The sequence below is a fragment of the Staurois parvus genome, unplaced genomic scaffold, assembly GCF_062004578.1.
Source record: "Staurois parvus isolate SC_StPar_1 unplaced genomic scaffold, SC_StPar_1.0 ptg000466l, whole genome shotgun sequence".
Classification (NCBI taxonomy): Eukaryota; Metazoa; Chordata; class Amphibia; order Anura; family Ranidae; genus Staurois; species Staurois parvus.
The window spans coordinates 196668-215979 of NW_028318262.1; the positions used below are offsets into that span (position 1 = coordinate 196668).

General features: G+C 41.5%; 1 protein-coding gene across 1 annotated transcript in view; it reads left to right on the forward strand.

Moving 5' to 3' along the window:
• The window catches only part of LOC149452750 (baculoviral IAP repeat-containing protein 1-like), a 49884-nt gene that overhangs the window by 14003 nt on the left and 16569 nt on the right, over nucleotides 1-19312 (forward strand). Inside the window, exons 4-5 of the mRNA XM_089689011.1 lie at nucleotides 4178-4220; nucleotides 7011-9161. Of these exons, the coding sequence (XP_089545137.1) occupies nucleotides 4178-4220; nucleotides 7011-9161 (2194 nt within the window). The remainder of the gene's footprint in view (nucleotides 1-4177; nucleotides 4221-7010; nucleotides 9162-19312) is intronic.

Sequence of the window (19312 nt, forward strand, 5' to 3'; positions counted from 1 at the left end):
TGTTTTTTCTCTGGAATCTCTCTCGGCTATCATAAGGAATAACATAGATATAAAAGTAATTTGGGTAGGAGAGATAGAGCATAACGTGGCAGCTTATGCAAATGATATGCTGTTCTATGTAGGAAATCCAAGGATAACACTGCCAAATTTAATAAAATCTTTAAAAGAATATGGCGAGATGTCAAATTTAAAAATGAATCCAACTAAAACAGAGATTTTAAATATAAACCTTCTAAACAGAGAAGAAAAAATGTTACAGGAGGAATTTCCCTTCATCTGGAGGGAAAGAGAATTAAAATATATTGGTATAAAACTGACTATTTATATCAAAAATGTATATAGATTGAATTATATACCACTATTAAATGAGATTAAAGATGAAATAAAGAAACTAGGATGGGGATCTCAGTCATGGATTGGACGGATAAACTTGATAAAAATGGTGATTGTTCCAAAAATCTTATATAAATTCCAAATGATACCAATTTAACTACCTGAGGCATTCTTTAGCATAATTAAAAAATCCTGACAAGATTTATCTGGAGGAATAAAAAGCCTAGAATTAGTTATGACATCTTAAGTAGGGACAAAGAGAATGGCGGTTTGGGAGTACCAGACATAAAAAGATACTATAACTCAGTAATACTGGCGAGAATTTTTGATTGGACATATAATGCACAGGGGAAAAGTTGGGTAAAAATAGAAAATACATTAAGTCACACGAGTTTAAGCAGAAATATTTGATTACCTACTCAATACCGTGGACTAGCAGATAACACAAGTTTGTTTACATGTAATGTTTTGAGAGTTTGGGATGTTCTACACAAGCAAATGGGGTGGGAATTTAATTCACTGTTAATGCCTCTTGGGAATACAGAGTTTTTTACTTCAGGTAAAGAAAGCATTACAGGGAAGTGGATAAGGAAGAAAGATGTTCAATTAAGAGAGATAATGGATGGAGAGGAAATATTTTCACTTATGGAATTGGAAAGCAAGAGGGAAATATTCACGAGAATGGATGAATGGAGTTATTTTCCCTTGAAACATTTTACAGGGAACCTCCCAAAGCCACTAAGAAAAAAAAAGAGGATTGGAACCCCTTTGAGCACGTATTAGAAACACGAGGAGATGGGAAGCACGGGACTTCTAAAATATTTAAGATTCTCACAGGTTTAAGTACGGTTATAAGACCACCATTTATAGAAAAATGGGAAAGGGATCTAGGAGTAATAATTGATGAGAAAAAAACAGAAGAAAATGTATTGTTTAATTCACAGGAATGTAAATATGAAGGAGGTAGAAATGAATTATAAATGTTTGGCAAGATGGTACATCACACCGAATGTAGCACACAGGATAAGTGGGGATAATTCACCTTTATGTTGGCGTGGATGTGGAGAAAGAGGCACAATGTTTCACTTGTGGTGGGAGTGTCATAAAATTCAGGAGTACTGGGGAGGTATAGTTCATGTAATACAGGAAATAATGGAGGTTAATATCCCAAAGGAGCCAGAGATTTGTCTTTTCTATGGTTTTGAGTTCTTAGTAAAAAAAATATAAAAAAACTGGATTAGTGTACTATTTGAATGCAGCGAAGAGCCTGATACCCAAATTTTGGAGGGAACAACAGGCACAGAGAGTTAAGGATTGGATAGAAAGGGTAGAGAAGATTTATAGACTGGAGGAACTTTACCATATGGATGAAGATAAGATGGAGATTTTCTGTATAAGATGGGAAAAGTGGGAGGAATTTAAAAAGTCAAATGTATACCTGGAATATATGTAATAAAGAAAAGAAGACATGGAGGATATTTGGAATATTAAAATAGTAGTATTCTTCAAATAAGATCAATAGAATAAACAGGAAATAACATAATCAGGGTGGGGTAGAAAGGGCTGGGGGTAAAAAAGAGAAAAACAAAAAAAAAAGATACAAAATTGCAATCATTTTTTTTTTACATACTGTCACCAGTCAGTCTCCCTGATCATCACCACACCATTCATATAATGATGCTGTACTGCACTGGTTGTGAAAAAAAATTGTGATAAAAACAATTTTTAAAAAATGAAAAATGTCTATTTTCCAAAAAATTGTGACAAAAAAATTACAACTTCAAAATACTTGCCATGCCCCTTGCTAAATACCTTGGACTATCTACTTTCCAAAAAGGGGTCATTTGGTGGATATTTGTACAGTCCTGGCACTTTTAGGCCCCAAAAAATCAGTTCATCTGGAGTGATTGATTTTTAGATATACCGTATTTTTCGCTCCATAAGACGCACTTTTTTCCCCCCAAAAAAGGGGGGAAAATGTCAGTGCGTCTTATGGAGCGAATATGGAGCGGCCGGTCCGGTATTTCCACCGCCGGCGTGTCAGAATACCGGGCCGGCCGCTCAGCTCTGCAGCGGGACCTTACCTGTTCCTCTATCCAGCGGCGCTGTCTTCCCGACTTCTGTAGTGTGGACGCTGGGCTTGACAGCCGGGTGCCAAGTGCGCATGCGCAAGAAACGGTGCTCTTTGTGAATGGTAAGGTGGCACCTGGGACACATGACAGGTCCCAGAAGCCACTGGACCAATCACAAAGTGCAGCGCTTCTCGCTCATGCGCATTGGGCACCCGGCTGTCAAGCCGAGCGCCCACACTACAGAACCCGGGAAGACAGCACGTGGCTGGATAGAGGAACAGGTAAGGTCAAAGATCAACTCCGCGGAAGTAAGAATGGGTACCTGTCAAATTCAGGTACCCGCTCCCCCCCCTCCCCAAAGGTCAGCAGTCATCTCCTGTACTGTCCACAGTCTCTGGTCATTTCCTGTACTGTCTACAGTCTCTGGTCATCTCCTGTACTGTGTCCGCAGTCTCTGGTCATCTCCTGTACTGTGTCTGCAGTCTCTGGTCATTTCCTGTACTATGTCCGCAGTCTCTGGTCATTTCCTGTACTGTGTCCGCAGTCTCTGGTCATCCCCTGGACTGTGTCCGCAGTCTCTGGTCATCCCCTGGACTGTGTCCGCAGTCTCTGGTCATCCCCTGGACTGTGTCCGCAGTCTCTGGTCATCTCCTGTACTGTGTCTGCAGTCTCTGGTCATTTCCTGTACTATGTCCGCAGTCTCTGGTCATTTCCTGTACTGTGTCCGCAGTCTCTGGTCATCCCCTGGACTGTGTCCGCAGTCTCTGGTCATCCCCTGGACTGTGTCCGCAGTCTCTGGTCATCCCCTGGACTGTGTCCGCAGTCTCTGGTCATCTCCTGTACTGTGTCCGCAGTCTCTGGTCATCTCCTGTACTGTGTCCGCAGTCTCTGGTCATCTCCTGTACTATGTCTGCAGTCTCTGGTCATTTCCTGTACTGTGTCCGCAGTCTCTGGTCATCTCCTGTACTATGTCTGCAGTCTCTGGTCATCTCCTGTACTATGTCTGCAGTCCATTAGTTCAGAATATTTTTTTTCCTGTTTTCAGCCTGTAAAACCTAGGTGCGTCTTTTGGTCAGGTGCGTCTTATGGAGTGAAAAATACGGTACATACCATAGTTTGTGGACCTTATAACTTTCCTACAGACTAAATAATAAACACAGTTTTGGGTTATTTTTACCAAAGAAATGTAGCAGTGTATATTTTGGCCTAAATGTATGAAGAACAATTATTTATTTGCAAACTTTTATAACAGAAACGAATAAAATGCATTTTTAAAACATTTTTCGGTGTTTTTTCATTTATTTTGCAAATTATAAATAAAACCCAGCGGTGATTAAATACCACCAAAATAAAGCTCTATTTGCATGGAAAACAATTATATAAATTTCATAAGGGTGCACTGTTGCATGACCGTGCAATTGTCATTCAAAGTGTTACAGTGCTGAAAGCTGAAAATTGATCTGGTCAGGAAGGGGGTGAAAGTGCCCGGTATTGATTGGTGGCCGCATTCGCTTTTTAGGCTTTCTGGTGATCCAGCTAGTAACACACTCCCTGTTTTAGGGTGGGTCCGTTCTATGGAGGAGCAACTCAGCCACCCTTTAATAGCATTGTCAATCTGGGGAGAGAGAAGTGTTCGATATAGCATAGCAGATGGTCTTTGGGATTTGGGATAAAGGTTCTACATAAATTAATAACAGTATCAGGTATGATTCTCTATGTACTGATTATACTGTATACTATGTTTCTCATGTGTAATGTTAATCCTATTACAGGGCACATCATTCACAAGTATTATTGACAGTCAACTTGGTAAGAGTGTATTTTTTTAATTCAAACTTACCCTTCATCCAGTTGTTGGTTTTCATTTCAAGGAACCTTTAAAGAGGTTGTAAACCTTCTTTATTTATCCTAAAATAAAATAGCTGTTATACTTAATGGATTGCACAGTGGCCCTAAACCTCCTCTTCTGGGCTCTCGCACCAGCGCTGTCAGCTCCTCCTCTTTGCTGAGTGCCCCCATAGCAAGTTCATCCATATACACACAGCACGGTTTGGCCTTGTCCCCCGCTTCGTCCTCACAGTATTTGATTGATAGTAGGCTTAGAGCTCTTGCTGCTCTAAGCCAAGCCTGTGAAAGAGGAGAGAGGGAAGAAGGGAGAACAGCTGCTGCAGACAGGACAGTGCTGGATCACGAATGGACTCGGGTAAGTCCAGGAACTGATATTGAAAGTGTTTTTTTACCTTAATGCAGAGAATGCATTCAGGTTAAAAAAAATTGCTTTTAGAACCACTTTAAAGTGGTTGTAAAGTTTTTTTCTTACTTTTAAGCTTACCTGCTCTTTGCAAAGGTTTTGACAGAGTGGCCCCAAGCCTTCTCTTCTTGGGTTCAATGCTGGTGATCATGGCTCCTCCTCTTCGCCAAGTGTCCCCATAGCAAGTCGCATAGGAGCACTCGTGCTGGCTTGAACCCAAGCACTGCTGTGTGTATCCATAGACACCCACAGCATGGCTTGGCCTTACCTCCTGCTGCTAAAAGCAGCAGGAACCAATGGCTTCCTTTGCTGCTGAGTTTCCTGTGAGAAGAGATAGAGGAGAGAAGAGTTGCTGCAGATGGGCACAACTCTGACTGAGATCGGGCTCAGTAAGTGTTTAGGGAGGACTGAAGGGTGCAGATTTTAAAAGGGGTTTTTTACTTTTTTACCTTTCAGGGAATGCATTAAAGTAAAAAAGAAAGAAAAAATGCCCGAGTTCCCAAATGGTCAGTCCGCCCCTGCACCTGACTATGCTTACACCTATTAACTCTGCACACCACCCTGACCTCTCTACACAATACCATCTGATATATTCAGCACTACACCCATTTTGATCCTCTGTTTTGTACAGTACCTCAGCTCTGAGCCCTGTTGCTGCTGCTCACAGCTTATGCCCTATGCCTGCCTATGAGTCACTGCTTCTGTGCTCCATTCTCTCTGGCATTCTGCACTCCCCATTCTCCTCAATGATATCCTTCTTTGGTAAGCTGTGTCTAAATACTGTCCCAGTTGTCCCCCAGCTGCCATGGTGGAGACAAACTCCTAAGCAGAAATTATATGGCAACTTACATTTCATAATTATGGTTGTTTGGTTCTTGCCTCTTTCCACCTTTTCACTAAGCCAAACCGCTGTCAAATATTCTCATTCTGGTGCTATCTGCTGCACCACAACTTTACACATCTGAAGATATTATATGAATTGCCCCAAAGAGGAGAAATAACAGATCATGCATGACCCCTCCCCAGTCCAAGATCAGCTCCCTCTCTGCCTCCTATTTCTTTACATTCTAGCCCATGAATGCTATCATTTCTACCCAACCTTCAGGAACATTAGTTTTCACCTTGCCTTATCCTACACTTGTCCATAATTGGCTCCTGATCTACCTTCCTCCCCAAAGCCACAATCTTCCTCCATTTCTGCCTCCCAACCATGCTTAGAACCACTGTACCTATTTACCCAATGGTCTATAATCAAATCACACTTGGCATCCTCTATCCCATCTACAATTTGATCCCATTGCATTCTCTTTCTTCTTCCAATCCATGACCATTTGCTCTGTGCATCCATGCTGCTCTCTATTTTGTCCAACAATAATCATCTACTTTTGGCCTTCTTTGTCTCTGCCATTTACCCTTCTCACAATCAGCTCCCTCTCTGCCTCCTATACCTGTCAACTCCACAATCAGCTTACACTCTATCTCGCTCCATGAAAAGTTCTAGTGAGATGGCACACCTGGCCAAATAAAATGGGCTCAATTAAAATATTGTCTTACTGGGCAGTGATATATCAGCGTGTTATAAATCACTTAGAGGCCAAACGCTATTCAGCCTACTGTATATCAACCCATTCGTGAACAGGCAAACATTTAGTTTTTGTAAAAATAGGTTTATTTTTAGGAGATTCATTGTTGCAACATATTGTAATGGGGTTAGCTCAGCAGCGGGTGTGTGTGACCCCCTGGATGAGTTCACAACACAAAACAGGCACAGCAAAACAGCAGTTTAGTTGAGAAAACAAAGGTGTGGTTTGTTTACAAGAGGAAAAACATCAAAACAAAAAGAAACATGAAAATAAATCCTTGCCAACTTGAACCACTTACTATACACACAGCTTCCCTCACTATCAGCTAGGTGCAGCCTTGTGCTACACCCAGTCCCTATCTCCCTGTTCTTTACAGGTTGGCCACACAGGCGTTTGTCTCACCGCACAGATAGATGTGAGGCTTCCCAGTCTACTCAAGCATAGAACTGGTTCCAGGATGGAGCAACTCCCTTTGCAGGCTGGGAAGTTTTATAGAGGGCTTAATGAGCCCACTTGCTTCAGCTGGGCTCATTACCTCACTGCTGAAGGGCTCAGCACTTCCCCTTAGTGGAACAAATCCACATAGAGCCTGAATCTTGGACAAATGTACCTGCCATCTTGGACGCAACCAGGTGATCTTACCTGCCTACTGTCACAATATCTAAAGAAAATAATTAATGTATTGCTGCATACAGTATATTGTCTCAATTGAAACTGTTCAGGTTCCAATAACATTTTTCCTTACTATACATATTTTGTTTTCAGATACAGAGCTCAATGCTTTGCTGTTCAAAGAGGTGGAAACTTTGCAAAAGCAGCTCGCTGAAAAGTACAGCGATTCTAGTTTCTATGATGTATCCCCATTTGGAGATTTACTTTCCATAGATCTGAAATCACTCTTTGCAGATATCTCTGTTGTGTTGAAGGACACCAGAAATCAGCCAATGATGCAGCTCACATTACCAGACATTCTATCAGAACTGGGAGACATCACTATGATAGAAGGAGAAGTTGGCAGTGGGAAGACAGCCTTGCTCAAGAAGATTGCTATTCTCTGGGCCTCAGGGAAATGTCCTATACTCAACAGGTTCAGCCTTGTGTTTTATATCTCTGCTTCATCATCATCATCAAATGAGAGCCAGCAATCCCTGCATGACATTATCCACCAGCAACTGGTTGGATTCACAGCATCTCTCTCTGAAAATAGCCTCAGACAAATTTTAAAACAATTAAAGAATAAGGTATTGTTCCTCCTTGATGATTATGGCATGGCGGGATTCGTTCCTAAAGCAATAGAAGAACTTTTGTTGAAGAACCCTTGGAACAGATTGAGTTTGGCAATTACTGTGACCACTGACAAGTCATGGAAGCTCCGACAGCATGCAAGTACCATTCTAAGTATCCAAACATTTCCCTTATATAGCTCTATTTACTTACTGAAAAAACTTTTTTCACATGACATTGATCTTGTGAAGTCATTTATAGTGCATCTAGAAACATCTAAAAACCTTACTTCCATTTTGCGAACACCTCTTATGATTCTTGCTCAGTGTTCCACATGGATGAGTCATCCTTGTAGCAATAAATTTGGTGACCTAAACCTTTTTAAAACATACTTAAGATACACCATGCTAAAATTTCCCTGTGAAACTGAAGTGGTGAGCTCTCAGGTATCTTTATTTGGAGAGCTTGCTCTCAAGGGCCTTTTTCAGTCAAAATTTCAGTTTTCAGATGATGACCTAAGAGCAGCTGGTGTCAGTGGTGATGAAGCCATTAAATATGGAATTTTGAGCAAATTCACAGCACAGAGGCTTCAATCAATATATACGTTTTTGGATCCCTCTTTCCAGGAGTTTCTTGCTGGAAAGAGACTGAGTGAGCTGTTAGAGTCAGAAGACCAAATGGATCTTGACAAAGGTCTCTATTACCTTAAGCAGGTGAACACTTTCCTCAAACTTATAGGGCGTTATAGATATCTTCTGAAGTATGCCAGCAGGTTTTCTATAAAGGCAACAACGAAGATCATGTCCTATTTATTCACCCTATATGATGACCCTGAGGCACTGGATTGCCATCTGGATAATACTGAACATCTACAAAGGCATCCAGAGCTTGACATTGCAGAAAAAGTTTTTATTATGACCATACAGGGGGTCTTCATTGAAGATACTAATTTGGTACGCATGGATCAATTGATGACATTTGCTATAGAGGCAGCCCTTGAAAGTCAATGTCTATCTGAATGCGCTCCAGTAATCATGAAGTTTCTTGCTGGGAAACCAATGTCTTTTTCTGTAAGTAATGTCGACAAAAGATCATCTGAGAGTATCCTAACTTTTATAGAAAATTACCCCAAATGTGTACCCTTGTTCAGCTCTGTCTCCTTTAGCTTGTCTAGCACAATACATCACAAAATACCAGATTTTTCTTCAGTAGAACACTCTTATGAAAAATATGGGATTCCAACAGTGGAAGATGATTACTCTTCCGCATTTCTTTCCCTCACAAAGACATTACAAGACAACCAAGAGAAACTAAATGAGTCAAATACATTTTTAGCTTATTTCCCTAAAGAAATAGAAATCTCTGATTCAGTAATTCGCCCTTTTATGTCATTGAATGGACACAAAGCAGCTGTCTTTAAAGTGCACGTGAATGGTATTAACAGTGAAAACATTTCTCTATCCAACTGCAAGAAACTTGAAATTCTTTTCTCCATATCTGACCACATTGAACTCCAACTGAAAAATTGCAGAAATCTTTCAAGTCACATTGCTCCAGCAATTAAGCAGTTCTTAACATCCTTCAGGAAACTGGTTATAAATAACACGAATTTGAGTGCAGAAGAACAAGATCTGATTCTTAAGATGTCCTCTCTTGAATCTTTGGAGATTGAAAATTCTGAGGATACTTATTATCCAGGTAGGCCAAAATATGATTTTGAAAATGTACTTTCCAGTGACATTTTGCTTCACTTTGTGAGGTTAATTTGCTAAAGGCAAATATGTTGCAAGGGAAGCTTCCCCAGAGCTTCGTGAATAAGTTGAAGCTCCACTGACTTCCATCATCCAATCATGTGCAGGCAAAAATACTTTTTTTTAACATTTTCCTTCTATTTGATTAGGTATTCTTTGCAATGTGAAACTTTACCACATTCACTAATTGCTGGGACAAATTCCCTTGTAAGTGCAACTTCTCTTGTAAAGTGAACAGCCTATTTTTACTTTAGCAATTCAACCCCAGGATGTCTTTTTGGCAGATCACATTACCCAATCTTATGTGGAAGGAGACATATAATGCAGCATTCTGGGGTGAAATCTCACCCCCACCCCACCACCACCACTTTCCTGCATAAGATTTGGTGACCATCAAGTCATACGTATACTGTATGGGCTATTTGTCAGTTTTTTTTTAATATGTTTGTCCCTCTTTTTACTCTTAAAAAGAGTTAAAAATAAAATAAAGGAAGTAAATAAAATGCAAAAAGTGAAAATGAAATTATACATCCATATACTTTAATAAACTACTTTTTGTAGCCTTAGAGGGTCTTTATCCTTGTGGTGTTTTTGTAATGAATGTATCTTTTTGGATACCCCATAACAGGGTTTGGTACTTGCAGGATTACTACTCTCAGGATCTCTACTTGGTGGGCTGAGTGGTTTAGGATGAATTCACTGACATTTTGGTGTGTATCAGTTGTGGGTGGCCCTCATTGCCTCCCCCTCTACCTCTTAGCTCTCTAGTATGAATCCCTCCCCTAGCCAGATCGCTGGAGCTAGTGCCAGGACAAGGCCATCTAGAGCCCAGGGCAAACATGTCAAACTGTCCCCCTATTTCCTAAGCATTGTGTCAGCAAAAATCCCCCCACAAAAACTCTGAGCACTAATCTGCATACTTACCCCCTGCCACCCCACACATTCCCCTTCCAACACAAATCTTGTGGTGCCCCCCCATCTCACATGATACCACAGGGCCCAGGGCAGCCATCCCTCCTGCCCACACCTTGTCCTGGCCCTAGCTGGAGCCACACAGCTGCTCAGAAATCCCTTGATTGGGCTCTTTGTGGTTGCTTTTTGTGGTTGTTTTTGTTTGGGTTTTTGTGAAGTAGTTTTGCTTATGTGTAGTTTCAGATTGTTATATTGCTTAGACTACTAATTTGGCTTATCAGATAGCTGAATATATAGAACAAGAAATGAGAGCTGTTTTCTCCAAAGAGGAACAGCATGCTTCGCATAGAAATATTTTATAGAGCTTTTTAAAACACAACAATTGAACACTGAAACATTTAAAAATGTATATGGAATGTTGTTTCCTTGGAGTCCTATGTGGAATCAAGGTTGATACCGCAGCAATTTATGGGGAGAATCATTCCAACAGAGCATCCCCACAATGAAGGGTTTTTAAAGAAATTACAGGAAGAGGCAATCAAACATGGCTTACACTTAATGCAATTATTTATTTAAGAAGGTAAATTTCAATTAAAATAAATAGAGGAACAATTACAGGATTGTATTAAAGCACTTGAGTATCAGGATCTAGATAAGTTTGCAAAATTAAATGACAATTTAAAGCAAGAAGTTGTAGAATTTCAAAAAGAACAAAAAATAGGTAAACAAAAGAAGATTCTGTGTGATCTGGCATATTTTAAAGGACGAAGAGGAAGGAGTAGATCAAGAAGTAGAAACAGACAATTTAACAAAGAGGTTCCTGTAGAGAAGGAAAGAGAAGAAGAAACAGGAAGAGACATAGAAACCGAGGCAAGAGAGTGCAACAAAGAACATCAGAGATACCAGAGGAATGTGGTGAAGTGGGTCCGCTACATGGACGATGTGCTGGTGGCACTGGGAGTCCTAGTGGAAGAATTTCATCTGTTTATGGCTGAGTTGAACAACAATGATAGAAATATATTTCTTACATAAAAAGTTGACCAGTGAGAAATGGAATTTTAAGATCTAAAAGTCAAAAAAGTGGGAGACAGGATTGAAGCCATCACTTTCCGAAAGCCAACGGCGGGTAATATGCTCCTCCATGCCACCAGCCACCGTCCATGGCCACTAATAAGGGGAATTCCTTACGGACAAGTTTAAGAAGCAAAAGAAACTGTTCAAATATTGATCACTGCCATGAGTCAGGATAAAGGATAGGTTCAGAGTAAGGGGATACCCTAAATATGTCTTAGAGTAGAGTAAGGTGCTGGTCCTACAACAAAATAGGACACAACTTTTACAAACAAGGAAAAGAAAAGATTAAACAAAGGAGAAGGAATAGGTAGGGTTGGTTACTAGGTATGGCACACACTGGTACCAGTTGCAGCCATTGTTGAATAAACATTGGAATATTCTTATGCTAGATGCAAGATTGGAAAAAAAATATTAGCAAATAAAATCTAGATGATAACAAGAAAAGCACCTACAGTTGGGGATATATTGGTGAACAGTGAGGAGTAGATGTGATCCTCTCTGTTTGGCGCCCCTCTAGTTAGCCAGGGGAAGCTTGCTAGATTTTTTTGTTAGAGGCTGAATAGCAGCCTGGGACGAGTTAGCCTGTGAGTGAGGCAGAGGTTACCTCAAAACAGGCTAGGGAGGTTCTAAGGGTCAGAGCTTTTGGAGCTAGCCCACCTTTCCAGAAATCTGAGAGCTTTCTGGAGGAGGGATGGAAGAGGGAAGAAAACTCTGATCTGCATGCTTGAGGGACCTTGGTCAATCCCTGGCAGGAGGCTGGGCATGGTGAGCAAGGCAACTCTTAAGAACCACAGAGCCTGGGAGAGTGGGTCAGAGTGTATTGGGTGGAAGATGGAGTGAACAGCCTACCTACAGGTGGGTGCAGGAGAAGGGAACCTCCAATGTTCCACCGTACAGGAACAGGGACAGCCTGAGCAATAGGGAAAGAGACAGCTCAGTAGAAGGCCTGAAAGCCACTAACCTGTTAAGCTATCAGGAAGGACAGTGTGAGTAACCTTTCACCCCCTGGGCCAGATAAGGGAAGCGGGCAGTCAGGTGGAGAACCCAACTAGCTCCTCAGCTGGGACTGTTTAAGTTTGGCAGTTTCTGGATCCCCTTGCCCAGGGAATACCCATAGTACAGTTGGGTGGAGAGGAGGATTCATTCCCAGTCTGATCGCTCAGCACACTCTGCCAAATAAATGATCTATGCAAGATGAAAGTTAAGGTAGAAAAATAAAATATGATGCCTGTGTATATAGTAAGAACAGTTAACCCCTAATTGATTGCATTTCAGTTAATAAACCTGCACCTGGAAGTAGGAGGTAGGATGGAGGGTAGATGATGCAGGGTGTGTGCTAATGGGGTCAGATGGATTTCTGCAACAGAAGTAGATAAGTGCCTGGTCATACCGGTGCGATTTTAGGTGAGATTTGGGAATTGAAATCGCACCAGAAATCACATCTAATGAATGTCAGTGTCTTAACGTTTGGGTTTTGCTGCAGCGTGATTTCTAAAGTAGTTCTTGCATTACTTTTTCTGAACTTTTGTTGCGATTTCACATACATAAAATATGATGAAAATTGCAAGAAATCGTTGGAAATCTTTACAAGTAGCAATAAAGTCTTCAGAAATCGCACCTGAAATCACACTGAAATTGCACACAAATCACATAATTTTAAATTGCGGCGGTGTGACCAGTGAATTAATGCTATATTGGTACATAGGGGAGCTATTTATAAAAAAAAAAGGTGAACTAAGCCTTCAACAGAGAATTTTTACCTATACTGCTTTTTAAACATTACAAGGTTTCCAGATCTTCCACTTGGAATTACCTAAATAATTGTATAGCAAGATACAAGTTGACTTAAACACCAGGGAGCCATTTGTGTTGTAATCAGCAGCCTTGGATTTTCTCCATTCCATCTAGATCTCCCCATGCCCCAAGCCTTCCCCTTTTCTGTCCACCAGCATGAAATTTTAATGCATCCAATAAAGAATCATTATATTTCATAAATGACTAAAAAGCAGTTTGTGTTTTCCTTCCCAAATTCCCCAACTGACTGTAGATACATGAATAAAAATAAAAGGCCTCACACAGGATGAGTAAAAGTGTTTACTCTTTTTTAATTTTTGGATGGAGAAGATTTTGAACATCTGTCAAGTTTATATTGTTATCTGGAAGGCCTGTGGCACTAGGATAAGAAGTGAGAGGAATGCAGGTCACTGGGAGAGGAGGGAACAGACCACAAAAACTTCAGACAGAAGTTTCTGAAGAATCTATCCACCACTCTACTATGAAAAAGGTTTTTTTTTACTGTCTAGATTCCCTTTGAGATAATTTTTCTCACTGCTCATTTCATGTACTCCCTATTACCAGTGCAAGGAGAAATCTTACCAGTGAGGACAAACCGCAAAAAAACTCAAAAGAGGTTTGGAACCTTCCCCACGCTATCTACAGAAATTAAGGAAAAAATTAATAATTCTATAAATTAGGTAGAAAACCCAAGGACCGCCCTAAAGTAGATATACTGCTACAGGGTGGCCCTCCTGTGCAAAATCACGTATATAAACGTAATTCTGCACTTCTGCCTAGGGGGTGTGCATGTGCACCAACAGTGCCGCTTTCAGCAGGTGTTAGCCAACGGATGTCAGCCAGCACCCACCGATTGTCGGGCAGAGACACAGAATGGAGCTCTGCCTATGTAAACAAGGCAGAGCTCCGTTCTGACAGGGGGGCAGTGATGGATTCTGTGTCCCTGCAAGGCAAGGAATAAAATCCATCACTTCCGTTAGTAAAAGCAAGTAACACAGTAAACAAAAACACTGGCTAGGCACACAGTTAACTAGATAAGGGGTTTCAAAACTGCGGCCCAAGGGCCGGATGTGGCCCTTTGCTACCCTTTATCTGGCCCTTGGGGCACTATTCCTCCCACTGAGACCAACAATGGGGCAGTACTTCTTCCACTGAAACCAATGATGGGACACTCTTCTTCTCACTAACACCAATACTACTCCTCCTACTGATCATCATCCCTGCAGCCATGTTTATTCTCACTGATGTCTGAAAGTCTGACAGTTTACTAGCCCTTTGTTTGAAAAGTTTAGAGACCTCTGCTCTAGATGTTTAACCTCTTCCCAGCCAATGTCATTAGTACAGTGACAGTGCATATTTTTAGCAATGATCACTGAATTAGTGTCACTGGTTCCCACAAAATGTCAAAAGTGTCAGTGTCTGATTGTCTGCCGCAATATTGCAGTCCTGCTCTAAGTCGCTGATCACCGCCATTACTAATATAAAAATAAATAAATAAAAATTTCAGTATCTATACCATAGTTTGTAGACGCTATAACCTTTGCGCAAACCGATCAATATACACTTATTGGGATTTTATTTTTACAAAAACATGTAGCAGATTACATATTGGCCTAAATTTATGAAGAAATGTGTTTTATATTTTTATTGGATATGTTTTATAGCAGAAATGTAAAAATATTGTTTTTTTTTTTCTAAATTATTGTTTTTTTGTTTGTTGTTTTTTGTTTATAGCGCAAAAAATAAAAAACAAAGCGGTGATCAAATACCACCAAATGAAAGCTCTATTTCTGAGAACAAATGATGTAAACTTCATTTGGGTACAGTGTAGCATGTCAGTTAAAGTAACGTAGTACCGTCATGAAGGGGGGTAAACCTTCTGTAGGTCAAGTTGTTAAACAGGTTTTAAAGCCCTAATGAAACGTCAGTTTAAATAAGTTAACTAAATTTCAAGTGTATCAAAACAAAAGCTGTGCAAAGTGTTAGGCTGACCATACACTATAAGTAAAAGAGAGGAAGGCGCCTCTAAGTGCAGTATTAACAATTTATTAGTAGACAATGGAAAATTTGCACTTACAAGATAAACGGTTAAAAAGACTCATCGTGTGGTAATTGGATCCAGGTGGGACATCCAGCCGTCCAGCAGCAAGCTATGCCTATAGGATCAGGAAATAGAGTCCAGGATGTGCCTGTGCAACAAAAATGAAGCTTGGAGAGCAGAGTCAGATGTAGCAGGTGAAAGGGGCGGTAATGCATTTCGGAGCATGCTCAATAGGCTCCTTCTTCAGACTTCAGGTCTGAAGAAGGAGCCTATTGAGCATGCTCCAAAATGCATTACCACCCCTTTCACCTGCTACATCTGACTCTGCTCTTCAAGCTTCATTTTTGATGCACAGGCACATCCTGGACTCTATTTCCTGATCCTATAGGCATAGCTTGCTGCTGGACGGCTGGATGTCCCACCTGGATCCAATTACCACACGATGAGTCTTTTTAACCGTTTATCTTGTAAGTGCAAATTTTCCATTGTCTACTAATAAATTGTTAATACTGCACTTAGAGGCGCCTTCTTCTCTTTTTCTTTTTACTGCATTAGAGCCTTGCTTCCACTCTAAGAAGAGCTGCCTCAGTGTTACTGCTTCCAACCATCCATCTCTGACATCCATCTGGTACCTTTATCTTATAGCTACAGAGATTGGGCTCCAACAGGCGCGCCCTATATAATATACATTTTCTGACCATACACTATACAATCTGATTGTACAATTTCCTTTAGCGTTGCCAAAACCTTGTAATGTGCGGATGAACCTAAGAAACTGATTCAATTCCTATCAACTCAGGAAGGCTCTTGCATTACATAGCTGATGGTAGATCCAAAAGAGATTGCACTATGAGATTGTATAGTGTATGGTCAGGCTTACAGTTTTTTCTTTTTTTTTTTACAAAATCAGCCACATTTACTCTCTCTAGGAAAGCAATGATCTGTTTGCAGAGGTAGATACAAATACTAAGTCAATGGCAGAGCTCTAAAATAAGCAGAGAGCATGAGCATTTCTGATTGTAGAGCTATAGGTCAGACTTAGTAGATGGCGGGTCAGACCTCTGCAAAGAGACCACTGCTTCCACACAGGGAAAAAGAGTCCCACTTTGCAACTGCAGGCAAGGGATAGGTCTTTTTGCTCAGCTTGTGCCTACTTTAGAAGGAAAACTAACTGTAAGACATTGAAGACCTTTTGATGCTCCTGGTATGTATTTTTAAACAGAGGGTCCAGTTGGGCTTTCGCTAAGTTTGTTTTATTAAAATCATAAATATATATTTTGAAAACATCTATAGAATTGCAGGGAATCAGTAATGCCACACTTGCATTCAGTTACATCAACAAACTCACACCAAAGAGGGGAATTTTGTCTTCTTCTAACATGGTTTAATACAAGTGTCCCCAAACTTTTTAAACAAATGGCCAGTTTGTAAAAGGTGTGACTGTGTTTTTTCTTCAGGCCAAGAGCACTTCAAGGGACATTTCTTTAACTTCAGGGCCAAGTCACTTAACAAGGCCAGGGGTCTCCTGGGCCACATGTCTCAGTGTGCGGCCTAAGCTGATATCCGGGACCTAGGGACTGCAAGCTCTTCAGAAGGCACATTCCATCTGCATGATAAACTGGCATTTACCCTTCAGTCTCCAGGCTCAGTCTGAGAGGTGACTCATTTCCTTCCCCAGGACTCTAGCCCCTTCTTACTCCTGTAACTACATTGTACACCCAGGGATGGGAAGAAGAATCAACCTTTCTTGGTGTGACCACAGTCATGTGGTTGTTTTACACCTCACCCTTTTCTGCTAACACAAACAGTCCCTAAACTCTGCTATCACTGACTCTCAGTTCTTAGAGTCTTTCCTGACTGGGCACACTCACTTGTCTGGATGCAATGAAAATGTTGATGGAACTTGGGCAATGCGTTAACATTCTCCTGATCAGTAGACTAGTGTAGCACCCTCCTAGGAAATCTAGGAGTAGCTAGGTAATTATTATTTTTTTTAATCAGAAGCTGAATAGCAGCCTGGTGTAATAGTCAGAGGGACAAATTTGGGTCAGGGCTGAGAGACTCTGCAGATCAGCTCTCTGAAACCTCCCCCTGATTTAGAGACTTGAAGACGTCTCTAGAACTCAGTGGGTGGAGATGAGGAGTGGTTGGTGTGTATGCCTAAATGATCTCAACCAATCCCCAAGCAGGGGGCTTGGCAAGGGGTTGGGACAGCCTGTAGGCATAAATGAGCCTGCTGAGTAGGAGGGAGAGAGTTCAGGTGGAAGATGTGAGAGCAGGAACTGGAGCATGGAGCCTGGGAGGAGGCCCAGGGAAGGGGCCTGCCTCCAGGAGGGAGCTGAATGGAGGAAAACTGGACCTCACTGACCCCCTGAGAGAGGACCATCTGTGGGGCTAAGGAAAGAGTTAGCCCAGCAGAAGGCCTGAAAGCAGCAACCGACCTGCAGCTTACAGGAGAGGGACAGTGAGTACTTCTACAACCCCTGGACAGGAATAGGAGAGAGGGCATTTGGGTGGGAAATCTGACTAGCCCCAGTTGGACTGTACTTTTAAAGTGATAGACTCTAGATCCCGTTGTTCAGATATTTCTACACCAGGAGAGGCTGGCTAGCTCTCTAAGAAGAGATAAGCCCTCTGAGCACTTATATGTAGCTTCAAAAAATTGTCTTCAGTTAAACATTTCCTTGGGCATCCCATGTATCCCTCATCCCCATCCAAGTGCAAATTCCCTAAAAAAAATCCCAAAAAAACAAGTTCAAGGACTGTTCTCTGTCTCTGGAGTGCAAGGCTGGAAGGAAATGCACGTTGCCTGGCTGTGCAGGACTATGGGGGGACCCAAATCTTAGGCAAGGAAGTAGTGTTACATTAGTTTCTCAGGCTGGACAAAACAATAGGTACTCTTAACTGTAACTTGGAGGTGCAGCAATAATTTGACAGCTCTGAAAGTCAATCTAAAATAGCAATATGGCAGACTCACAGAACCAATCTGGCACATCCAGTTTGTTGCAGCCAGATGCACTCTCATGTGTTAAGAAATACCCTGTCTCAATAGGGAGCTGGTTATAGCCTCTCTCTCCCCCTCTGTCTCTGGGGAATCCTAAGCTGTCCCTGGGGGAACAGAACTAGTAGTGCCTTGTTCCCCCATGGCCTGTATCCTGAATTATTATTCCCCATAGGCAAGAACTTGCTGATTTGGTAATTGTTGCTTCTTCATCCCTAATGGCACACTAAACCTTTCTTCCTTTGTCTTGATTAGAAGACACATTTTGTCTGTTCAGAGACTTTTTCTATGCAAATCCAGGGGGGAAGAGAGAAATTACTTAATGACTTTTAATAAACAATTAGTGACCAGTCCAGGAGACCAGCCCTGTAATCACCCAGGCTGGTTCTTTGCGACTTCCTAATTTTTCAAAGCCGGCTCCGCATTGCACTCTCGCAAAACTCGCTGTACTTTCTGAACGTGGCGTGTCACAGGAGTTTGGTAGGGGGAGCCAAATTTCCTCTTTTCTCGCCGAAGTGTGAGCAGGTACCTCCCAGAAAAAAAAACTGAAGTGATGTGGGGGGGGGGGAGGAGGATAAGCGGAACTTCCTACTTTAGGTGAAGTTCCACTTTAGGACCCCTTACAAATTTAATGTCTACCACACTATTTTGAAAGCTAGACTGTGTTCAGTAGGATTAACAGATTGCAATGGCATCAGAGGTTAGTGGAAGAAGAAAATGCCCCTATATTTGTAGCCAGTGGGAGAATAAAATATCTCAACTGTGGTGGTCGGTGGAAGTAAAACATGTCCCCATATCAGTGGAAATAAAAAAAAGTCCCCATGTAAGGGGAAGTAAAATATTACCCTCCGCCAATGCTCAGTTTGATTAAAAACTGCCTCTGCATAAGTTGGCAGTGGGAGTAACTAAAAGACCCTGGGCATTGGTGTCAGCAGGAAAAATAATATTCCACCTTCCTGGGCATTGGTGTAAGTGGTATAATAAAAGGCTCCCCTCAAAGCACAGGAATTTAGTGATAATTTACTTCCTTGGAGGCTTTTTGTCCCACAGTATCCCTTGAAAAGTCTCAGCTAAGACTCTACAGATACCATGGGGCAGGAGATCACCCCACCGAGTAGTGCCTCTAATAGTTTACTGGGTGCTGGAACACTGTGCACAGCATCTTTCCTCCATGTGCAATGAGAAAGCCTTGTATGCAGAGTAAAATTTACAGCAACCAGAGGGCCATAACCGGCCCATAAACCAGTTTAAGGAACCACTGGATTAATACTTTTAA